General features: G+C 57.0%; 3 protein-coding genes across 5 annotated transcripts; 1 reads left to right on the forward strand and 2 right to left on the reverse strand.

Moving 5' to 3' along the window:
- Positions 1-29: 29 nt before the first annotated feature.
- On the forward strand, positions 30-1,102 carry LOC130605123 (peptidyl-prolyl cis-trans isomerase B). The gene is made up of 3 exons (XM_057420334.1): positions 30-134; positions 403-587; positions 769-1,102. The coding sequence occupies exons 1-3, from the start codon at positions 92-94 to the stop codon at positions 889-891; spliced, it is 351 nt and encodes a 116-aa protein (XP_057276317.1). The 5' UTR covers positions 30-91; the 3' UTR covers positions 892-1,102.
- Positions 1,103-1,503: 401 nt separating this feature from the next.
- On the reverse strand, positions 1,504-4,312 carry SNX22 (sorting nexin 22). Of its 2 annotated transcripts, none has more exons than XM_057420318.1 (6): positions 4,229-4,312; positions 2,404-2,487; positions 2,162-2,266; positions 1,993-2,087; positions 1,742-1,815; positions 1,504-1,626 (listed from the first exon to the last, which is right to left on the reverse strand). In XM_057420318.1, exons 1-6 carry the CDS (start codon positions 4,295-4,297, stop codon positions 1,541-1,543), a joined length of 513 nt encoding a protein of 170 aa, XP_057276301.1. In that variant the 5' UTR covers positions 4,298-4,312; the 3' UTR covers positions 1,504-1,540. The 2 variants fall into 2 exon arrangements, with proteins under 2 accessions (XP_057276301.1, XP_057276294.1); XM_057420311.1 differs by having other exon boundaries at positions 1,506-1,626; positions 1,742-1,818.
- Positions 4,313-4,732: 420 nt separating this feature from the next.
- On the reverse strand, positions 4,733-20,485 carry SNX1 (sorting nexin 1). Of its 2 annotated transcripts, XM_057420521.1 has the most exons (15): positions 20,325-20,485; positions 16,347-16,449; positions 15,302-15,435; positions 14,179-14,245; positions 12,978-13,021; positions 11,857-11,998; positions 11,275-11,353; positions 10,499-10,574; positions 8,741-8,854; positions 8,511-8,604; positions 7,722-7,927; positions 6,355-6,498; positions 5,929-6,009; positions 5,415-5,486; positions 4,733-5,149 (listed from the first exon to the last, which is right to left on the reverse strand). In XM_057420521.1, exons 1-15 carry the CDS (start codon positions 20,469-20,471, stop codon positions 5,099-5,101), a joined length of 1,554 nt encoding a protein of 517 aa, XP_057276504.1. In that variant the 5' UTR covers positions 20,472-20,485; the 3' UTR covers positions 4,733-5,098. The 2 variants fall into 2 exon arrangements, with proteins under 2 accessions (XP_057276504.1, XP_057276514.1); XM_057420531.1 differs by lacking the exon at positions 15,302-15,435 and having other exon boundaries at positions 20,325-20,465.
- Between the last annotated feature and the right edge of the window lie 1,611 nt (positions 20,486-22,096).

The raw sequence follows: 22,096 nt of genomic DNA on the forward strand, positions 1-22,096 counted from the left end.
CCCGCGCCTCACTGCGCTTCCTTCCCCCCCCCCCATCCAGAAAGGGTTCGGGTTCAAGGGCAGCAAATTCCACCGCGTGATCAAGGACTTCATGATCCAGGGGGGAGACTTCACCCGCGGTGACGGCACTGGAGGTAACTGGGCCCGCGGCAGCCCCGGGACCCCGCCGCTGCGGAGCTGGGGCGCGGTGCCCCGGTGGGAAGGGGTGGGCACGGCGGTGGAATAGGGCTGGCCCCACAGCTGAGCTCGGAGCGTGGCTCCCTGCGGTGGCGGTGGTACTGAGCCCCCCTCTGGATGCGCTCATTCACCCACGCGGGCTGTGCGCAGAGCCCCATCAATCACCTGCGCCCTGACACACGTCCATGAGAGCAACGTGGCCTTTCCTGTTCCCCAATCCCTTAGGAAAAAGTATCTACGGGGACCGCTTCCCCGACGAGAACTTCAAGCTGAAGCACTACGGCCCTGGCTGGGTGAGCATGGCCAATGCCGGCAAGGACACCAACGGGTCCCAGTTCTTCATCACCACAGTGAAGACACCGTGGCTGGATGGCAAGCACGTGGTGTTTGGCAAAGTGTTGGAGGGCATGGTAAGGGGTGATGGGTGGTAGAGGGGTGACTGATTCCCAGGGGGCGAGCAGGACCAGGCCGATGCTGGCTGGGGGCAGAGCACTGTGAAGAAGTGGCTGGGAGGTGCCTTACGGGATGGGGATTGCACTGACCAGGCTCTGCCCATGTCCTGCGTTGTTCTCATGCCTCTGCTTTCCCCAGGACGTGGTGAGGAAGGTGGAGAGCACTAAGACAGACAGCCGGGACAAGCCCCTGAAGGACGTCACCATCGCTGACTGCGGCACCATCGAGGTGGAGAAGCCATTCGCCATCGCCAAAGAGTAACGCGGTCCTGGCCCGGCGCGAAGGGCTGCGGCCTGGGGCTGCCCTGCTCCCCGTCGTGTGTTCCCTGTGGTCCTGGGCGGGTGAGCAGGGGTAGAGCCACCTTGCCCTGGCTCCTTTCACCCTGCCGGCGGGCGGGCCGGGCCCGGGCTCCTTTCCATCACTTTTGTAAGAAGCACATGCACCAATAAACGTGACCAATGTGTTTTTTAAAGCGCTGCCTCTCTCCTGCTCCTGGAGGGCTGCAGCTCGCTCTCAGTCCCGCAGCCGAGGGCAGCCCCAGCCACCACCCCCTTCTTCCAGGTTTCATCAGGCTGAGCAGTTGGCCCTAGATTTGCCGTGCCGGAATGACAGAGCGCAGCCGGCATTTGCCAGTCACCCACAAGTGATTTATTGCTTCAATACCATGGGTTTTCCCAGTGCCATTTGGGGTCCAAAGGCCCCAACCCCAAAGCACTGGAGCAGAAGGCAGAAGTCCCAGAGAAGGCACATTGGATGGGGGTGGGTGGTCAGCTGTGGCTGCCACTGTGCTCCTTGGCTTCTCCCATCCTGCTTTCTTGCCCCATCACAGCAGGAAGAAGTTATTCCTGCAGTGGGGATGCTGCCACTGCCAGGGTCGTCACCCCTGCAGCCCCGGGTGCAGGGTGGGTGCTCAGGGCGCTGCCTGGCCAGGGGTGCTTCTAGGGGGGAGGTAGAGGCCCTGCAGCACCCCCCTGAGGATGGTGTCAGGGAGCGGCTCTGCAGGGAAAAGCAGGAGCTGGAGCCATGTCGCTGCGGGCTCCAGAAAAGGGAAAACACATTTTGGGGACCCAGCAGTGCCGCTTCCCGGGAGGGTTTGGGACCTGCTCCTTACGGGTGCCTGGAGGCTGCGCATAGGGATCGGTGCAGAAGCCAACAACAGGGCGCTGGGAGGGCGGGCGACTGGCACTGCTGTGGGAGAGGGAACATCAGCTCCCAGCAACCCGTCCGACTTCCACCTGCCTGTCCCAGCGTCCCCAAGTCCGGGTCTTGGAGCGCTTCACATGGGTGAGGGGATGATCCCAGCCCCATGCCGGGCTAACCCGGGTGCTGCCCGACAGCTCCGCGTGCTGCCTGGCTACTCACAGGGAGCTGCTGCCCTTGGGGTCCTGCTGGCAGCACCGCAGCTTCAGGAAGTCCAGCACGTCCTGGGGCAGCTCCGCGTTGTGGTACAGGACACCCTGAGGTGCACCCAGGGTCAGCACCCGACAAGAGCCCAGCACACCCCAGAAGCCACCCTCGGCCGGTGCCTCACCCGCATGTAAAGCTCCAGGCCCTGCCGGCGCTGCTCCAGCACTTTGGGCATCCAGTTGGGGACGTGGCGTGGGGGGAAGTCAGGGACCTTGCAGGTCTTCTTGATCTAGGGCAGAGCATGGTTTGGGGGGGGCTGGGGCACATCGCGGCGGCAGCATGGCATGTGGAGGATGGGGCTGCTCCTCCCTGCCTGGGGAGCCGGCGTCCTCTTGTCCCCTCCGTGTGTCCCTGCTGGGCTCTCACCCGCTTGTGCAGCGCCTGGAACTCGCTGTAACGCTTCGCAACCGTGTGCCGCCGGCCATTGCACAGCACCTCCACCCGGAACACCTGCGGCGCGGGACAGCCTTCCTCAGCATCCTCACGCACATCAGCCTCATCCTCATCCCCATCACCCCCATCATCTTCATCAATCATCCTCTCCATCATCCCCATTATCTGCATCAACCATCCTCATCATCCCCATTATCCTCATCTCCATCAACCTCATCATCCTCACCGTCCTCCAAGGGGAGGCAGGGGCCTCCAACTCACACACACTCTTGGGAGCCTCCACTCTCCCCACTGTCCAGGACAGGCAGCCCCCTAACTTCTGGCATAGGCAGGGATCCCCTGGGCCCAATGTAGACCACAGGAGCAGACAGACCCCCCAAAGCAGGGGCAGAAACCCCCAGCCCTTTGGTTAGCTGTGGACATCCCCCCTGCCAGGGCAGCCGGGACCCCAGGGACAAACAGGGACCTTCAACCCCCTTGGGGCTTGCGGGGACAGCAGGGAGGGGACACGGGGCACCTCAACCCTGGGGCAGAGGGGGACAACCCCCCCTTTCCAGGGCAGGTCAGGACCCCCTGGGGACAGTCAGGGCCCTCCAACCCCATTCACATCCCCACCTCCACAAAGTGACCCTGCACCCCCTGCAGGGGGGGCCACCCCAGGCAGGGACCCCTGGGGACACACAGTGACCTTCACCCCAATGCGCCATCAGGACCCCCAGGCCAAGACGCACAACAACACCCTCCAGGGAGACTTCAGCAGGACTGAAGCCCTCCATGCAGGGACCCCCTGGGAGCTCTCAGGGCAGGTGGGAACCCCCCCAACCTCCCCTGGGGCCAGAAGGGACCCCCGGGACAGGGACAACCTTTTTCTTAAGGGGAAGTGGGCTCCAGCCCCCAGGGCAAGGGGGCACCCCCAGGGACATCCACACGCTGTGCCCCTGCCCTGGCTCTCCAGCCCCTGGGACAAGTGGGGTGTTCCCACCTCCCCAGGAGGGACGCCCCAGCCCGCAGGGAGGGTACGGAGGTATCTGGGGACCTCCAACCCCTGGGGTACAGGGGGAGGCTCCCCCACCCATCCCTGGGGCCAGGCAGGAGCACCCAGGGGATCCCCCAGGGCAGGGGCAACCCCCCCCTTCAGAGACAGAGGGTCCCCAGGCAGGGGTCCCCCCGGGACAGGCCCCCCCCCCCCCCCCCTTCCCGAGGCCCCATGGGCACAGCCGGTGACACCCCCATGCGGCCAGAGAGGACCCCCCAAAAACTTCAGAGGTAGAAACTGCCCTGGGGGCACTTGGGCCCCTGCACCCCCGGGGGGCAGAGGGACGTGGCACAGCCCCCCCGTGGGGCGGGGGGGGTACCCGGCGGCAGAAGGGGATCCCCTCCTTAGACACAAACCCCCTGAGGCCAGAGGAAACCCTGGGCCAGCCCCCCCCCCCCCCCCCTTTATAAAGGCAGAGGAACTGCCCCAGCTGCCACTGCACACCCCAATAGCAGTGGCGACACTTGGGGCTCACAAGGAGCCCCCGGCAGAGGAACAGCCCCACTCCCAGGGCGCCCCCTTAGAGGCAGGGACCCCCGGAGACCTCCAACCCCTGAGGCGGGGGGGGGCATCCCGGGACAACCCCCCCGGACCAGGCCCCCCCCACCTGCCAACGGTGGAGGGGCTGTGCCCCCTCTGCAGGGACCCCCCCGCCCGGGCACCTCTGGGGACCTCCAACCCCCAACACCCCCCCGGGCAGGTGGGAACCCCCTCTCCAGACCCGCCCCCCCCCTTCCCCCATAGCCCGCGGGCGCCCCTCACCGTGTGCGCCCTGTCGGGGCTGCGCGCTGCCGCCTGCGCCTCGGCCGCGGGGATGGACACGGCGATCATGGCCCCGCCCGGGGCCACGGGGGGACCCCGCACCCGGCCGAGCTCCGACCCCTGCGGGGAGCGGGGGCAGCCGGAGCCTGGCGGCGCCGCGGGGACCCGGAGCTGCAGGGCCAAGGGGAAAGGAAAGCGGGAAGTCCGCGGGAGCCGGCTCCCGCCCGTGACAGCAGCGGACGGGGCACCGGGTCCGCTGTGGGGAGGGGGGAAGGAGCCGGGGCAGCCCCCACACCTCGCAGCTGCCGCTCGGGACCAGGCTCCCCCCCGGCCCCCAGCGCAGCCCCGCTGAGCTCAGACCTAAAAACAGCCCCGGCCGCGGCGGGGCCAAAGCCGCAGCAGGAGCCGCGGTAGCGCCCAAGGTCACAACACGGCGGGAGCATCCCCGCCTCCCGCGGCACCGTTACGGCTCCCGGGCACGGCCGCAACCACCCGGAGCCGGTGTGCCCTGATAGAAGTTTTATTACAGAAGTTAACAGCGCTGCAGGGTAAGATAATCATTAGAGTCCTAACCCAGCCTGAAAAATATACATTTCACATAGAATGTTCCACCCCTGCTGCAGGTCTGGTCTCAAAGCAGGAAACTGGATTCTCTTCAGTAAGAAAATATATGTTGCTAAATGAAAAATATACAGTTAGAAGAGTTACTGGCTCGCAAGCTGCTTGTCCAGGGGTTAAACCTCTACCAGCTCCGGAGTGTTGAACGAGGATTTGTTCACGTGTAAAAGAGGAAGAGGTATAGTGCATATAAAAAAAAACAAAAAACAACCAAAAAAAAAGGCAAATCCCAGGCTTGCTCTTGTGCTCCTGTTAGGAAATGGCCTTGGCCTCGGGGAGGAACGCTTCCCAGTACTTCACCAGCTGCAAGAGGAGAGACAGCACAGTCAGGAGCCTGCAGGGTTTTGCCAGCACAGCTCAAGCCGAGAGAGAGCTGAGAAGCATGGGGTGGGGGAAGAGAAGCCCCTCCACAGGGCACAGCCTCCCCAGAGGCATCCAGGGGGGTGCAAGGCTTGTATCTGCCCCTGCTCCAGCCCACGGGGGCTCATCCCACCCCTCACCCAGGGACAGGATGCACCCGCAGTGGGGTTCACACTGAGCTGAGCTTCAAGAGGTAAAACCCACTCACCTGCTGCTGAGAGTTTAGTAACGTCTCAAGGTATTTTGTGACGTGGTTTCTGAAGTCCTTGGATTTCTCTTTCTGCAAGAGACAGGCACAAGGAGTCAGCGCAAGGCCAAATGCATCACCAAACAAACCCCTCCAGCTTCTGAGGGGGAAGGAGAAACCACCAGGGTTTCCCTGTTCCTCCTGGGGCACCACAGAGACCAGCCCAAGAGTTTGAGATGTCGAGCATGAAGCTCCTCTCCGGTCACAGCCTCTTGGCTCAGGGGCTCTCTGCGCACCCACCTTCATTTCAAAGGGTCTGCTTCTCACACAGAAACCTCCCCGCGGCCAAACGCCACCAGCCCTGCCCGGAGCAGCGATGCCACAACCGGGATGTGGCCAGATTTACAGACGCTGCCAACCGCTGCGCTGGGAGCAGGGTCAGGAGCCCAGGGACCCTCGCCTCATGTTCCCAGCCAAGGCACACCAAGGCCAGGCAGGTGGAGGGCTGCAGGCTGAGAGCAGGGGCCAAACCTACCTCAAACCGTATCACTTCCTTGCGGATGACGGCAGAAATCCGTTCGAAGTCCCTTTCGTACTGTGTGACACGAGACTCCCACTGCAGAGAGAGGAAGCATGCGGCCGTCTGCAGGGCAGGGGACGTGAAGAACCTCTCGCTGCCCTCTCTAAGTAGTTCTGTACTCATGACTGTGAGAGAGGCTCTGCCAGAGCAAAGCTCGGCGTTCCTGGCCCTCACCCTCGCAGCAAGCTGCTTCCTGGCTTGCTGTGAGCAAACCACAGGAGGTGGGACACAAGCAGCCCCTCCTGAGGCTTCCTGCAGGGCTTGCTCAAGGCTGGCTTATCTCTTGATGCACACTTGGCAAGAGTTACCCATCCCTTCAGCACCGGGGCAGAGCACAGAGGGAAGGAGCTGAGCAGAGACCCAGAGCACCCCGGTCCCTACCTCCGTGATCTCATCCTTGGCCTGCTGCAGCTTGTCGGGTTTGTTGGCCCACAGCAGCCTGGCCTCCATCTCCCTCTTCTTCTGCAGCATGGTCTGGGCATCCTGCCACCGCTGCCAGCTCTTCATGCGCTGGTCAAAGGCTCCCTGCAAGGAAGGAGCAGGGACTGAGCTCTGCTTCATCAAGCGAGGTCCTGGGCTCTCCTCTGTGTAACTCAACCTGAGCCAGAACACGCACTGCTCTATAAGGTGCAACATCAACCAACTTGTGCCTCAGGAACAGCTTTGGGGCCTCTCTCCACACAGGGGTTTGCCCACCAGCCCGAGGGTTTGGCAGGAGCCACTGAAGAGCTCCAGCCACATGCAGGGTCCAGTGCAAGCCTGGACAGGCCTGAGGCCACCCATGAGCTGGCAGCACCCCAAGCACAATGTCTGGCACAGCCCCAAGCTCTGCTGGGGGCCCACTTCAATCCTGCCATGAGGGGCAGTGAGGGGCTGCCTCTGCCCACCCCACATTGGATCTCTAGCAGCAGCTCACAGACACCCATCAGGAGGCCAGATGACCTTAAGCAGTCCTGCAAATCACGAGTCCAAGCAAGGAAAACCCCATGAAGCATCTGAATGCATCCAGCCAGATTGTGGGGAAGAGCTAGAAAAGCAAAAGCAGTGTCCCAGTGTCCCAACAGCCTGGTCAGAAGGACAGAGCAGCCACGAGGCAGGTAAAGTCTGAGGGCTCCTTACCAGAACACCCCAGCCTTACACCTCCAGCACTACGGGAGGTCTTGGCCCTGCTCTGGAGCACCCACCACACCTCCCAGTACAGGCTGGCAGACCAAAGAGGCTTGTGCCTACTCATGAGGCTGCATTCTGGCCTCTGCAGCCTCTGGAAACAACTGCAGAGACACAGGACATGTTTGGGGCAGGAAGGAGTCAGCCTCCAGCTCACTTGGGAGCTGTTTCTTTCAGCCCTCAGCACACTGGGCAGGCTGCAGGCTCAAAGACTCAAACTCTCCCCCAGCAAATCTATTTGCAACACTCAGATCAGAGGTTACCAGCTCAGCCCCTCTGCAGTAGCCAGAGTTTTCACCTCCAGAAGGGTTGAGGCCACCTGCAAGCCATGAGCTTGCTGCACAACTCCCCCTGGAAAGCAGCAGCACAGTAAGGCCTCACCTACCTCACTTTTCCAATCTAACCACTCCAACACATCCACAGCTGGACAAGCAGCAAGTTTTCCCTCTGCCTGGATAGGTCAGAAGCATGACATGCCCTGTGCTTGAATTCAGAAGACCAGCTAGCTGCCCTCTGGCACACCAAAGTCTAAGGTCAGGACCAGGAGCAGAGCCTAGGGCTTGCCCCAAAGGAGTGCTCACCCTTACAACCGAAAGCAGGCGGATGTAGTCTCCCAGGAGCTCAGCCAGGAGGAAGAAGTCATTGTTAGCCTGTTCGTGGTGCAGCTGCTCAATCTTCTCTTCCACCTCAGCCAGCTGGGACAGTGCCCGGGACAGGGCTGTGTTGTCCTCTGAGCTCCCCAGCATGGCCAGGCTCTTTGCAAACTGGGCTGTGTTCAATGCTAGCTCTAGTGAAGGAAACAAGAGTCAACAACAGGGCCTCGCTTCCCCAGGTGCTCTGCAAGCCAAGCCCCAGCCTAGAGGTCAGCCCTAGCAGCTGCTCTGCTGTAGCCCCAGGAGATGTGGGCTGGAAGAGCCAGCACCATCTCCGTCAGAGCCAGCAGCTCCTGCAGCACAGTGGGAGGAGGGCTGGGAAACTCCAGCCAGGGAGGAGAAGGGAAGCAGCAGAGTGGGAGGACAAGGCAGAGCTTTGCAGAAGTCAGCCAAAACATGCAGGGGAAGAAAACATCCCCACTCCCTGCCAGAGGACAGCTTGGAATTGGTAGGAACATCAGCTCTGCTCAGGTTTGCTACTGCAGCCTCATCCAGCAGGACACTCACACCGACACCAACATCCTAAACTGGTAGGGCTGGGCAGAAGAGGTGGGATTACTGTTCTACTTATCTCCCATGATAAAGAGACAGGGAGTTCTTAATAAGGCAGCTCTGTGGTATCTCCTCAGAAGTGCCTCCTGGGACACCTGCACACCAGTGCAGGTCAGGTTTAACTGCTACAGGCCAAGCTTCGGCTCAAGCAGGGGGGCTTGTCACCTTTCCTGTGGTTCACCAGTGTCTCCACCACAGCGTGCAGCTTCCGGAGCCGCTGGTCCTCACACTCCACCTCCTGCAGCTTCTCCTCAAACCACTGAAACGAATCCAAGAGCTGATTCCCACATATGGCACCGCTGTGGGGCTTTCCTGGCATCTCCCACCCAAAGCTCGCCCTGGCACACAGCTCCAGAGAGAGGACAAGGACAGCCCAGAGGTGTCCTAACACTTACTATGTCCGATTCATTCATCTTGATGGTCATTTTACTGACAGCATCTGTAGCTTTGTTGAACATCTTCAGTATTCCTGCTCCACTCAGGGCCTGGGTCCCCACTGCTCTTGGTAGCTATAAAAAAACAGAAATAGTTTGCTTTGCCAGGAGATAGAAACAGCTTAGACAGCAGCCACCACATCATTCTCCCTTGTGGGTCCCTTGACGGACAGGGCTTCTCTGCACACAGCTCCTGCAAAGGATCAGCCAGACACTGCCTCAGCAGTGGCAAAGCCCACACAACATTCCCAATAACGGGACTGGAGTAGTTTACAAACAGATGAGGAGCTCCTAAGTGTTACACTGTATGCGGGGTCTGCCTGTTCTGCTTGGCTGAAGTAACACAGATCTGTAGGAACCAGCCACACTATTGAACTGAGGGCTGTAAGAGCTGCCACAGGCACACAGGCACATAGCAGAGCTGGGAAATATTCTACACCAACCACAACTACTTTCCAGGGAGAGTTGAAGCTGCCCAGCAGCAAAGTGAGGTGTTTCCATGATGCCTGCTCCTACACCAGAGCTCCAGCACCGCATTAGCACTGCAGTCACTCAGGCCAAGGCTCCTCCAAGGCTGAGCCTCTTGAAGAATGACTTCTCCACATCAGGCATGCAGATGGGGCATGGTCACACTTCCCACTGAGGAGCAGGCACCACACCAGCCACATGTTTCAGCAGGAAGCCAGCTCTCCCACAGCATCCGAGCATCAGGACGCCCCTCATCTCCAAACAGCAGGCTACACTGCTGTCATGGGTTTCAGAGAGCAAAGACCACCCGTGCCCTCAACACAAACCCCCACCACAATGGATGCAAACAAGGCCGAAGCTCTTTGTGAGTGTGCAGTGCTCAGACAAGAAGGAAGTTCTGTTGTATTCACATCGCATGGCAGGGGTTTGGTAGCAGGAGGCTGCAGGGGTGGCTTCTGTGAGAAGCTGCTGGAAGCTTCTCCCATGTCCAATAGAGCCAATGCCAACAGCTCCAAGACAGACCCAACACTGGTCAAGGCCAAGCCCATCAGTGACACTGGCAGTGCATGATAATATATTTAAGGTGGAAAAGTTGCTCTGCAACAGAAACTGCAGCCAGAGAGGAGAATCTGTGAGAACTCTGCAGACACCAAGGCTGGGCAGAAGCTCATGGAGGCCTGTCTCCTGTAGGAAGGACCCCACTCTAAAGCGGGGGAAGAGTGTGAGGAGTCCTTCCCTGGGGAGGAAGGGGCAGCAGTGACAACATGCAGCGAACTAATCACAACCCCTATTCTTCATTCCCCTGCACCATTATGGGGGAAAAAAAAAAGAGAATTCAGGAGTAAAGTTAAACCTGGGAAGAAGGGAGGGATGGGGGGAAGGCACTTTAAGATTTGGTTTTACTGCTCATAATTCTGCTCCAATTTGATTGGCAATAAATTCATTTTCCTCAAGTTGGATATGTTCTGCCCATGTTGAGTGATCTCCCTGTCCTCAGCTCAGCACACCAGCTTTTATATGTTCTTTCCCCTGTCCAGCTGAGGAGGGCAGTGACAGCAGCTTTGGTGGGCACATGGCATCCAGTCAGGGTCAACCCACCATATCTGTTATCACTATCGCTGGCTAAGAGCTCTTACAGAGTTTTGCTGCTTCTCACTGAGCTTTGAAGCATCATGGCTCATTGACTGGTTATGTACCGGTTTCTTCTGCACTTCCGAGATACTTGGAGCTACATTATTGCGCACTACTGACCTCCTCCTTTTCCAAGAACTCCCGGACGTCTGGGTCCTGCAGCATTGTTGGGTGGCTGACCACCCTCCGGAGGTACCTGTGCAGAGGAACATGCCAAGAGTCACTTTGGTGGTAACAAACCTGGCTCCAAGCCACCACGAGTCACAACACGCTGCTTGTTCAACCTGGAACAGCAGTCTGGGAGCTGCTCTCCTTCACCCACCAGGAGTCCTACCTCTCTGTGGACTTCAGTGGGACCAGCCTGCAAGACCAGCCCTGCCAGACCTTTGATTAATAGTTCCTATAGTGAGAAATTTACTGGATCTGCCAAGTGATCAAGATCCAGCCTTACATCTTTAACAGCTTGAACAGATCTTTCAGAGGCTGCAGCTGGAGGGGATCAGCACCCCAGTACTAACCACAACAGGCAACACAGAGCAAAGGCCACTTGTGGCTGTGTAATCAAGGTGCAAGCTAGAGATCAAGTTGTTTCTCACCTGCTCTGCACTGTTCGTACAATTACTTCACATTTTTTGGCTCCTGAGACAGCTCAGTTTGCTCCCTGCATTGTCAGTGGAGTTTGGCCAGATTTAGACCAAACACCAGCAGAGGCTTTTGAAGCAGGAGATTGTTTTACAGAGTCAAAGCAACTCTCTGCAGCTGCAACTCTTCAACAGCTTCCAATGTGCCCCAAGCCTAGAAGCTTTTCTCACATAGTGGGAATGTGCAGCCAGTCTGACCTTTCAGAGGTCCCTTGCTTGGCTCAGGCAGGAGGGAAAAGCTGTTGGGGTCTGTACCTCTCTAGAGCAGCCCGTCTTTTCTCTAGGAACTCTGCGGAGGAGGAATCTTCCTTCCCAACTTTCACTTTGGTCATTCCTAGCACAGAAGGAAGACACAAATTACTGAGCTGCTTCACACTTGACACACAAGGTAGCATGGTTTGTCACAAGTTACGGGCTATCAGGGTGACAGCAGGAGAGGCATTTTACAACAGGAATTAGACCTTGCATCAGCAAGAGCTACTTGGAAATTTAAAATCTGTTTATACCTAACAGCTAGCAGAAGTAGACATGCAGGAGAGGCAAAGCAATGCCAGGCAAGACTGGAAGGGTTACAGCTGCACCCAAGTGGACAGCACAGAGCAGAAGGCTTTACTCTACATCAAGCAGGTGCAGAAGCACCTGCAAAACCAAACGAGGCTTTAAGCTCAGAGCTCCAAGTATGGAACCAGAGCTTTGTCTGTACCACAGAAGTCAGATTATTTTCCATAGCTGCTTCCCATGGCTGCTGTGCAGCTTCCCTCTCAGCTCTGAGACTGCAGGCAGGTCTGGCCTTCAGGCACAAAGCTCACCATTGGAAGGACCGGCTCCCCCACTCACCTATGAGACTCTTCTCAGGCGGCGGAGGGACGATGAACCCATTCTGGGCATGCTTCTCAGACAGCTTCTCATAGAGACCCAGGAAATCACTGAACCTCCTTTTCACTGAGAACTGCTTGCTCCTGAACATTGGCATGCTCGTCTGGGGGAAGAGACAGGACTCGGGTCAGACTCACCCAGGGAAGCTGGCCCCTGCATGCACAGCCTTGCTTGCTCTACCTGCTGTCACTTCTGGCAATGAAGGACAGCTTGAGCTCTGCAAGGTGTGAGCAATGAAGAGAGCAAACTTCAGCCTAGGTTTTCAGCAGCTTACCTCCTAGCAGTTCTCCTTGGCCCAAGCAGCAGTATTAATGCCACTAAACAATAGAGCAGCTACTACTGCAGCCACAGGCTGCTGGGTGAGCCCTGCCTATTGCCTAATCCCATCATCCCTGCTCCACACAGGAACAGGGACTGCTGTCATGTCACACTTGCTCATCTTAAGACTACAGGGGACACCAGTGGCTTTTGACTATTTAGAGAGCAGGACCAGAGACTAACAAGTCCCCCTCACGCACCATCAGCTTCAGACCACAGGATGCCTGCAGCCCAGCAGCTGCTGTACAGACATTAGGAGCAACCTTTCGCAGAGCTCAGAGCAGCACCTCAAAGCTCCAAGGAGGGCAGCAGCTGCAGAAGGCTCCATTTCTTGACTAGCACAGGATGGCAGGTCCTGACATGAAGCACCAGCAGCTCTTCAGCAAGAGCTGAGTTCAGGTTGGCTTAATCTGACACTACCATCACCACTGAACCTTTAGCAACAGCCCCAGCACCTGGAGCTCTCCCAGACAGATGTCATTCCTGCTGCTCACTCCCAGTGATGAACATCGGTATCAGCCAGGACAGCAAAGAGGTAACTAGCTGTAAAAAACAGAGTCTCCTTTCAAATAGATTCAAAACCCTATTTCTCAGCTAGGCTCATCCTTTGATCTCCAGGGGTGGATTACAACTCCTGAATCCATGTAACAAGGTGCTCAGACCTCCGGTGTATTTAGGTCACCACTGGCTTGCCTAAGAACAGACAGTCTGGCTGCCTTGGGAAGATAAAGGCACCCATGTCAGGTGCTATGAATTAGACATACCTGTGTTGACACTTTGTAGGCTACGTAGGCATTCATACCATCCCCTGTGGAAAACAGGAACAAGGCATCAGTATCACAAGATCAGCATCATCTGAATGCAAAGCACAAGGCTCCTGCAGTCTCCTGGCCTTCGCCTGCCTCACTGGTTCTGATCTTCAGCCTGATAGAGCCCCGAATCCTCACACAGGCAGCATCTCACTGCAGGACCTGGACTCCTGCCCGCTAGGCATTTCCCCACCCTGACTGCTGAGGCCTCCTTTTCCTTCCTAAGGCAGCCAACACTGACAATCGGGGACTTGTTACACTGACAGCGTTTGGGCTGACTCTACACATCTGCTCAGCACACAACAATTCGGTGGCTGTGCAGCACATGAAGCGGCCTATTGAGAGGGTGCAGGTTCAGGCAGCCCCTGGCTGCATGTGGCTGGATTCGGAAACATCACACGCAGTTTTCTGCGGCTAACACAGAAATACCCTTGTTTACCTGGTAGTTCAGCTGAAGGGCACTCTCAGAGGTCTGCTGCTGCCCTTAGGATAGCTCTGATTCACAAGTCAGTGTACCTCCCAGTTCCAGAGATCACAAGATGGAGCGAGAGCAAACTGCCACTTGTGAGGCTGCTCCACTGGCTGGGATCAGATGTTACCCTGGGCTCTCTGCATCCCGGGGACTGCCACATAGCTGGCCAGGTTCCTCTGACCCCCACTTTCAGAGAGAAACCCTCTTGCATCTCAGTTTGAAGCCAGAGCTGCTTCCCTGGCAAGCACAGCTGCTAGGGAAGGTGCCAGAGCACAGAATAATTTAGGACATCTAGATGTAGGTGAAGGCAATTTTGCCTCCCCCTTGCCAGCTGCACACAGGACAGTGCTGCCTGGAGGTCAAGTCAAGTTGGTCACCACAGTTCCAGACACCAAGATCTGCTACTGCAAGCAACATATTTCACCTTCCCAAAAACTGCCTTTGAGGTCCCTGTCTTTCCGGAACCTGCTCCTGGTTTCAGGAGCATTTGCGTGCTTTGTGCAGCTTCATTTCTTCTACCTGTTGGAAGAAGTTTTGGAGAAGCTACTCCAGGATCAAGTTTGCACTTGCAGACACAGCTCAAAAGCTGGAGCTGTGGCATGTGGAGAAGATAGCTGCATTTGGTCCTGCTGCCAAGCTTGGCTTCTCTAACTGTGCCTCACTGTGCAGCAGGACAGCACTCACCAACTTTCTCTGGGTCACTCACTCCTACAGTCAGCTCAAATTTGTCCTCCTGCTCCTCTTCTTCCAGCTGTTTGAAGTAAACACAGGAAGACAGCAAGTTAAAGCTGGAAAGTCAGGCTTCAAACCACGAAGTCACATACATTATAGGGAGCTTGTCACGCTACAAAGACATCTTCGGCTTTTCTGTCTGGCTAAGACCACTCTAAAGTCCTGGAGCTTCTCACTTGTGTCCAGGCTACATATTTCAAGGATCTCAAACTGGGTTTGCTTTACTACACCACTGTCTGCACAGACTGATGTACAAACTGCTCAGCCCCAAGGTGAAACTCCAGAGTCCAGCCTGAGCTCTTTGCAAGAGAGTTCCCTTTAAGCTCTTCTACATCACAATTTCAGTTCTCACTTGAAACAGCATCAGATACTGAACCTATGCAGAAGTTGTACTGTGCAGGCACAGGGGGGTGGAGAGTCAGGATAGCAACAGGCAGACCAAGGCTGAACGGGTCTTTTCATCATGCCCTGCACTTAAACCAGTCTGTAGCCAACCTGAGACACTACTGATGGTACTGCAGAGTCCAGTTTCCTGAGCTTGGGGGTGCTTGGGGCAGAAAAGGAGCAATTTCCTTGTCTCCAAAATAGTTTCAGTCTCTCCACAGAGAAAAAAAACAACCAGATTTAGGCCAAGCACCATTTGATTAAATGGGCTTGGCAACCAGATTACAAACTCTGCTTAGAGACCCTGTACTCTCATGTCACCCACGAGACTCTTTCAAAAACACGGATGAGAGTTGGCACACCATTTGCCCCATCTTTAGCAATACAGTGTGCTAGAGGTCAGAGTCACTGCTCAGAACCTCAGGACTGGAGCAGGCACTTGCTGTGTGAGCTTTGGAAGCAGTTCTGCACCACCACATGAGCAACAATGCCATCAGCCTGGTCTGAACCCCACTTCAGTAGTATCAGTCCCAGGCTGATGGCCCAAGATGCAAGCCAGGGCATCCAATACAGCAATTACATTGATTGCATCATTTAAGATGCATGTTTACAACTAAGTAAACAGACAGGTTCCTGCCAATTACAGTCTGAAACCAGCAGGGCAAGTTGGAAAGCTCAGAGCAATTCTCACCTCCTCATAGCTCTTTGGAGAGTTTCTAGAAGAGCTTGCAGCTACTTCTAATGAGGGGGCAGGATTGGATGCTTTGGCCAGTTCCTTCTTCTGGTTGTTTTGCGTGCTGTCTAGAGACAACTCTACAGTGGCATCTGTCAAGACAAGTTTGCAAAGGTCAGCCTCTCTACTTTGGAGTTCTGAAAAGGTAATTTTGATATATCAGAGACAAGCATGAGATCTAGGGAGTAACAACAGTCTTATTTAGAAAAAAAAAAAATAGAAATCTATAGGGATGCCACCTGTAAGCACTGGGAAAAGCATAACTTAGTGCATCTCCATTCCAGTAAGAGTATTTGGTCAATCCTGCTGGAGAACATTAAGCTAATGCAATAAACTGGAATGAGGCAGGCATCACCTCCTTGCTGTGTGCTAGAGGAGCTGCACACTCTAACAGCCAAAGCCAAGCTGGCTCCTACACGGCACACAGGCCAGCCTGGAAGGCTGGCTCCTTCCCAGGACATTTCCCCACCCAGAGGAAGTATAGCCTTCCACCTGTTAGCAAGTATCTCCAGAATTGACCTCCCTGCTGGAGGTGTCCCACCATGCCAGGGTTGGGAACAGCCTGACCCTCCTTGTTTTCCCCTGCTGAGGGGTGTTCTGTTTCCTGTTCCTTGGGAACAGCCATGTCTCTACTGAAAATGCTTCCTCCACCTGCACAGAGGGAGGAGAAGGTAGAGAACAAAAGCCTTTTAACTCTGACAGACACTCACCGCCTTACAGCTTAGGCAACAAAACTAAATCAAACCCCATTTTTAATCCTCTTCAGCTTCAAAACAGTTAATCCAGCTGCATGATTATGCCAGAGACCTGGAAAAGGCTACTCCGACCTTCCCAAAAATACCATCAGAGCTCAATGCTTCCAGAGCAGACTGGAACACGAGCTGGAGATAAGGACCCGAGATAGCCCAGAAATATCCATGACCCACATACCAGACTTAAAAGCAGATCTCCCCAGGTTTACAGTTCAGAAAGCCCCATCAAACACCCAGAGATACAGACTCACCGGCAAACAAGTCCTGATCATCTTGCTCTACACGAACCCCATTCTCTTTGGAAGCGCTGCTCACAGGGAGAAGAGATTCCCTTTTTGGAGCCATGGGCTTGCTCTGGAAGAGAATTAAAAGCACATAGACAAGAGGCTATTTACACTGAGGAATGGAAGCTGGAGGAGCAAACAGCTCACCTTCCTAGCCACTGCCACACAGGGTCACTACTGTGTGAGCAGAGTGAGAGGACATCAGACTGCTTCCCTTCCACCCATGCTCTCTGCCAGCAAGGCTGCACTGAGGCATGCCTGCCATTAAGGACACCAAGAGTCACATCAAACTTCAGAGCCAGTTTCCCCCTGATGCTGAGCAGAGCAGGAGCAGCCAGCAGGTCACCGAGATGTGCTAGGTCATTGGGACATGCCAGCCCACAGGCAGAGAGCCACAGCCCCAGTCCTTCTACTACAGGTGTCAAGAGCAGCAGGCAGCTGAGTGCACCAGAGTGTTCCTGTTCAGAACACCCACAACACACCCGGCCATGCCACTTGCAGGCAGTGACGTGCACACCAGCACTAATGCTACATCAAGGCAGGTGGGCAGCACTAAGGAGCCTCTGAGCTAACCCACAGTGAGTAGTGAGCATACTGCCAGCAGGAGATCCCTTCCCTTGGGAAAGCCAAGCCATCAGTCGCTGGCAGCAGAGCCAAAGGCAAGACACCAGGGACCACAGAAGCCTTGTCAGCAGCTTAACTTGTGTGGCAGCTCAACCACTACCATGAGCAGAGCTGCCCTTCCCCAGAGGGCTGGTTCTGGCCTGCTTTAATGGAGCAGCCCCCTTCCATGTGGTCCAGCAGAGCTCACATACTCCACTGCCCTGGCACCTTCATGGGGCCAGAACATCTACACCACCACTCACAGCTGGACCAAAGCCGGGCATGGCTCTCTGTATTTTGCAACCAAGTCTTGCACATCATGCTTTGCAATCCAAAGCTCATGCTCCCCTTGTACAGCTTGGCCGGGACAAGCCAGCCCTGAGCCCCAGGGCCAGGACTTACCACACAGCTGATCCTGCCACAGCAAACAGCCCCTTGGCACGTAGCTTCACTGGCCCGGGGTGGGGGGGGGGATCCTGGCTACTGGAAGCAGGCATGGGAACAAGGCGAAACTCCACTCAAAAGCCTGCACACCAACCAGTCCACCACACCAGAAGGTAGAGCTATTTCTGCAGCAAGCACTATGGGAGCCAGCATCACAAATCCTCCCTCGGTTTGGAGGCAGACAAGCAAGAACCAGGCAGCAAGAGCTGTTCTCAAATGTCTCTGCAGAGAACAGAGCAGGTCTTTGACAGCCAGTAAATGGAGCACTATCAGCAGTGAGTCCAAACCAACAGGCTCCTTTGACACTTCCTTCTGCAATGAAGCATCAGTTCCCACTACTCCTGAAGGAATAAATGAGTGGGCTCGAGTCTTTTGAGTACATAAACCACCAGTGACATTAGATGGTGAGTGCTCCTATATTTTAGGGTATTTTCCTGGAGAAGAAAGCTGGGACATAACTACATCTGCTAGTGACAGAGAGTGGGGAGCAGAGGCATCCATGTCAAACACATCACCCGGACCCATCCCCAGGCACCTTCAGCACACCCAAGTCAATGAGAGTGCTACCACCACCAGTGACCCACATTAGGGACACCTGTAGGTCTCATTCAGATCCTCTGCTTCTACAGCTCTTCAAGCTGGTAAAAAAAACCAACCCACTCCACACAGACAAGGCAAGGTGGGCTCTGAAGTTTCCCTAATGACTCCCCAGCTCCCACATGCAGACACAAGCTATCTGCTTTTCTACCAGGACAGCTTCTCAGTCTGCCTTAAGTTCAGCTCCTAGGCCTGTGAATGCACCACACTGTTCCTACTTCTCCATCTGCCACTACAAAAGAGGCACAGCCCCTTCCAGCTCAGCTCACAACACTCCCCCTGCCATCCCCGAGGGTTGATTTAGCACACCCCAACCACCACATGTGCAGGCAGAAATTCACTAGGTCCTGCAGCAACAGCCTGATGCTTACAACAAGGGCTCAGGGAGCTGACCCTTGAGGGCATCCCTGGAGAAGACTGTGGTCACACATGGATCCAACCTTCATCAATAGATGAGGTCCAGCTCAGCACTTGTGCCTGACCCAAGCACCTCTTTGCTGGCTATTGTACAAGGGCTAATGCTGCCAAGCCACCTGGACACTGCCAGCCGGGTGGATGGGCCTCACCAGCCCCCTGCTTCCCACAGTGTTTTGCTAATGCTCAAGGGCAGACAGACAAGCAAAGCCATGAGGTCGCACAGGAGAGCCAACTCTTAGTTATAACAGTTGCTTCAACAATACTAAACACCAGATAAGCTGCTTTAGCTCAAGAGGCTCCAGCTTCAGCAGAGGAACACTTTATTTGCATGAAAGCCCATGGCAGCTGGTGCTCATCTGCAGGGGCTGCAAAGCAGCAACACCTACTACATCTTCCAGGTCTTCAACAAAGAAAGGTCCTGAGAAGTTCAAGACCATGCCAGCCAGACACACCAGCATCTTCCTCTTGCAACACCAGGGCTGCACTTTTCCATGGTATTTTCACTGTTGCTTTGCCCAGACCAAGTCTTTTTGAGACCAAGTCTCAAAAAGAGCTTTATCCTCTCAAGCTCACACAGGGCAGAATCTACCCACATCTCCCCAGATCTGCCTTGTGCCCTGCTTCTGCGTGAGCACAGCTCACAGGCACCAGGGCAGCACCAGGCAGGTGTCTGGAGAGCCTCCTGCCAGAGTCACCATCTCAGGCCCTGCTGGCAGGAGCAGGCTGGACAGAGCCTGGGTAAGGCCAACAGAAGCTCAGTATCAGCCCTTGCAGGGGTCAACTTGACCTGCCTCAGCCTGCAGAGCTTCTGGCTGCACAGCAGCTGGCTGAGAGGGATTCAGCTTGGGAAAGCACCAGCCAGTGTCTGAAATCCCCTCCTGTCTGCTGATCACTGACTGGAGCAAATGCTGGCGCAGCTGGCATGGGTTAATGCCAACAGCCTTCAACAACATGGGTTTGTGCACAGGAGACAATAGAAAGAAAAGGTGCTGAAACATCTCACCATTCACACCTCCACCTTCAGCAGGGAATTCATACAACACCACAGCAACCTGCTTCACTGAACAAGTACCACCAACCCTTCCTACAATCGCAGTTGTGCCAGCACAAGGCAAGAGAGGTCACTGAGGTATTCACGAGCCTCTTCACCACAAGCAAGGGAGGTCAGAAGTCCCCAGTCCTCTTACCCTCACTGCACGGAGGGGTTCATCACCCAACACAAAACTGAAGGCAGCAAACACCACATCAGCCACACCAGCACCCTCTGAATGTTGAGGGGCCAAGAACTGATGCCAGGGGAAGGCAGACAGGGCTGTGAAGCCTCACCAACTGCCCAGCAAAGCCCCGGAGGTGCAACTAACAGCAAAACACCAGCGATGAAGCCTGCTTGGGAGTCACTCAACACTGACCCAGGTGGGTACCGAGAAGCAGGGAGCTTCCCCCAGCGCCGTGCAGAGCCATCTTGACCCTGAAGGGCTCCTTCGGGGCACTTGGGCTCTGCAGGACAGGCATGCTGTAAGCGGTTTATAACGGGGGGAAGCGCGGAGCAGCCTGGCAGGAGCCCTTTCGCAGCCCCACAGCCCACTGCGACCCTGGGGCACTGCCTCGACCGTGACCCAGGGCGCCTGAGGTGCTCTGGGGAGGGAGGAGATCAGGGCCTCCGGTCGGGAACAAGAGCCACGGACACCGACACCCCCTGCTCCCTTTCACTCCGGGGAGGTTCGCAGAGCTTTCCCCGTCTTTTAACCAAGCCCGGCGGCCCCCTCGCCGCTGCCTGCAGGGCCCGGGCCACTCTGCAGTGCCCGGCGCCGGAGTCTCCCCCTCACAACCGCCCCAGGCCGGGCCTGCCCCCGGCGCGTCCCTCTTGCCCCTGCCCGCACTCACGGTGCCGGTGAAGATGTCCTCGCCCTCCGAGTCGCTGTCGCCCCCCCCCGGCGCGTCGCCATCGCCGCCGCTGGAGCCGCGGGGCTCGGGGAAGGGCGGGGGCACGCGTCCGGCTGGGGACGGGGAGCGGGAGCCGCCCGACGCCATGTCCGCGCCGCCGCTTCCGCTTGCGACCGCCGCGCCGGAAGTCACGGCAGCCGCCTTAACCCGCTGGGGCGGGGCCGGGGGGCAGGGCGGCCTTCGGATTGGGCTGTACCTCTGAGTGCCCCGCCCTCCACGCCAGCGGGAGCCAATGAGCGCCGCCGCTTTCCTCCCCTGGCAGGCGTCTCTGCTTCCCCATGGAAACGGCCACGAGCCCGGCGGGGGAGTGCGCCGTTCCACCGGGGCGGGGTGGAGGGGGGGGGAGCGGGTGTCCCTGTGTCTGTTCCCCCCCCGCGGGCAGTGGGCGAGCCCAGGCCTGAGGGCATGGCCGCGAGGCGCAGCAGCCGTGGTCCCCCCGGTGCCCCCGCCGAGGCACCGCCATCCCTCGGCCCTCACCCGGCCCTCGGTGCCTGCGATGTCCCAGCCGGAATAGCCGCGGCCCTTCCCGTGCCCCGGCCACCCTCCCCGCGGGCCCCTCCGCGCACCGGCAGGGGCGGCTCAGAGGTGGTGGGGAGCAGCTCAGGAGCGGCAGCGCTGCCGCAGAGCCCCGCGGTTCCTCCCGGAGCACGCAGTAACAAGCCTTGTGCAAGCCCTAAACGTTCTTCCCAGCACCGCGGGATGAGCCCCTGCACCCAAAGACAGCGACTGCCCCTGGGGCAGGCACGGTGCGGGGTCAGCCCACGCCACAGGGCGGGTGCCTGTCCGGGGGCAGTGCCAGAGGAGCCGGGCAGGGACCCTGGGCTCCATCGGCTTCGGGGTCAGGGGAAAACCCCGATGCAGATCCCGGACACGGGAGATTTTCCTCCTTTTGTCACAGCCGGTTCCTGCAGCCGAACAGCGAAGTCCACGGAGACCCCCGAGCCTTCCGTGTTGGAGCATTTGGTTTTCCACACGATTACAACCATGTTGCGCGTTCTTCCTCCGTCCACACTGCTCTCAGGCGAGGAGCAGCCGCGCTGGCTCCACGCTCTGCCCCGCTGCGAACGGAAAACATGACACATCCTTATCTCGAAGGACGAGCCGATGTCCTCGTCGCTTCCCCCACATCAGCGGGCAGCTGCGAGCGCCCTGCAATCTGAGATCACCTCTGGGCTCGCAGTGCCAAGGTCCACTCTTCCCCTTGCAGGTGGGTCACTGCACAGGGATGCTCCCAGAGTGCCTCACTGGGTTTGAAACTGGGGGTTTCACCCTGATGCCCCCCCCCCCCATCACGCTGTTGAAGTGGATGGCTGGGGATGTGTAGGGATGAACACAGCTGGCTCAAAGATCAACTTCCCAACAATAAAGCATGAGGAGCAAAGCGGAGAAGGATTTGATCCTGCTGTTGGTAAACCTGATTGTGAAGGCAGAGGCTGTAGGACACAAAGATGAGCAGGAGAGGCATCAGGATGATCTGAAGCCCCTTCCAGTGGGACCTTACACACTTTATGATCAATAGCCTACATGCCAGCTTTAACACAAAGGGCAGGAGCCCCCCCCAGCCCTGCATCACATCTGCAGCATCTCTCACCTCTGCCCAGCTGTATTTGGCATCTCAATTGCTCGTCTACCATGTATCTCTGAAACAGAGAGCAGTCTTGACAAGCAACAGAGATAAATCCTCCTGACCCCTCCCTTCTCCTCCCAGCCTC

Source organism: Pezoporus wallicus, unplaced genomic scaffold (genome assembly GCF_028554395.1).
Source record: "Pezoporus wallicus isolate ANWC-B61680 ecotype Strahan unplaced genomic scaffold, APGP_CSIRO_Pwel_v1 contig_7731, whole genome shotgun sequence".
Lineage (NCBI taxonomy): Eukaryota > Metazoa > Chordata > Aves > Psittaciformes > Psittacidae > Pezoporus > Pezoporus wallicus.

Excerpts from the sequence above, each read along its gene's own strand:
- SNX1 (XM_057420521.1), bottom strand. The coding sequence starts at position 20,471 with ATGGCGTCGGGCGGCTCCCGCTCCCCGTCCCCAGCCGGACGCGTGCCC. Across the intron at positions 14,246-15,301 it reads CTCCAAAGAGCTATGAGGAG|CTGGAAGAAGAGGAGCAGGA; the intron begins GTGAGAATTGCT and ends TACTTCAAACAG. Across the intron at positions 10,575-11,274 it reads AGACGGGCTGCTCTAGAGAG|GTACCTCCGGAGGGTGGTCA; the intron begins GTACAGACCCCA and ends TCCTCTGCACAG.
- SNX22 (XM_057420311.1), bottom strand. The coding sequence starts at position 4,297 with ATGATCGCCGTGTCCATCCCCGCGGCCGAGGCGCAGGCGGCAGCGCGC. Across the intron at positions 2,488-4,228 it reads GCCCCGACAGGGCGCACACG|GTGTTCCGGGTGGAGGTGCT; the intron begins GTGAGGGGCGCC and ends CCCGCGCCGCAG. Across the intron at positions 1,627-1,741 it reads TGCGCAGCCTCCAGGCACCC|AGCCGCTCCCTGACACCATC; the intron begins GTAAGGAGCAGG and ends TTTTCCCTGCAG.
- LOC130605123 (XM_057420334.1), top strand. The coding sequence starts at position 92 with ATGATCCAGGGGGGAGACTTCACCCGCGGTGACGGCACTGGAG. Across the intron at positions 135-402 it reads CCGCGGTGACGGCACTGGAG|GAAAAAGTATCTACGGGGAC; the intron begins GTAACTGGGCCC and ends CCAATCCCTTAG. Across the intron at positions 588-768 it reads GCAAAGTGTTGGAGGGCATG|GACGTGGTGAGGAAGGTGGA; the intron begins GTAAGGGGTGAT and ends TGCTTTCCCCAG.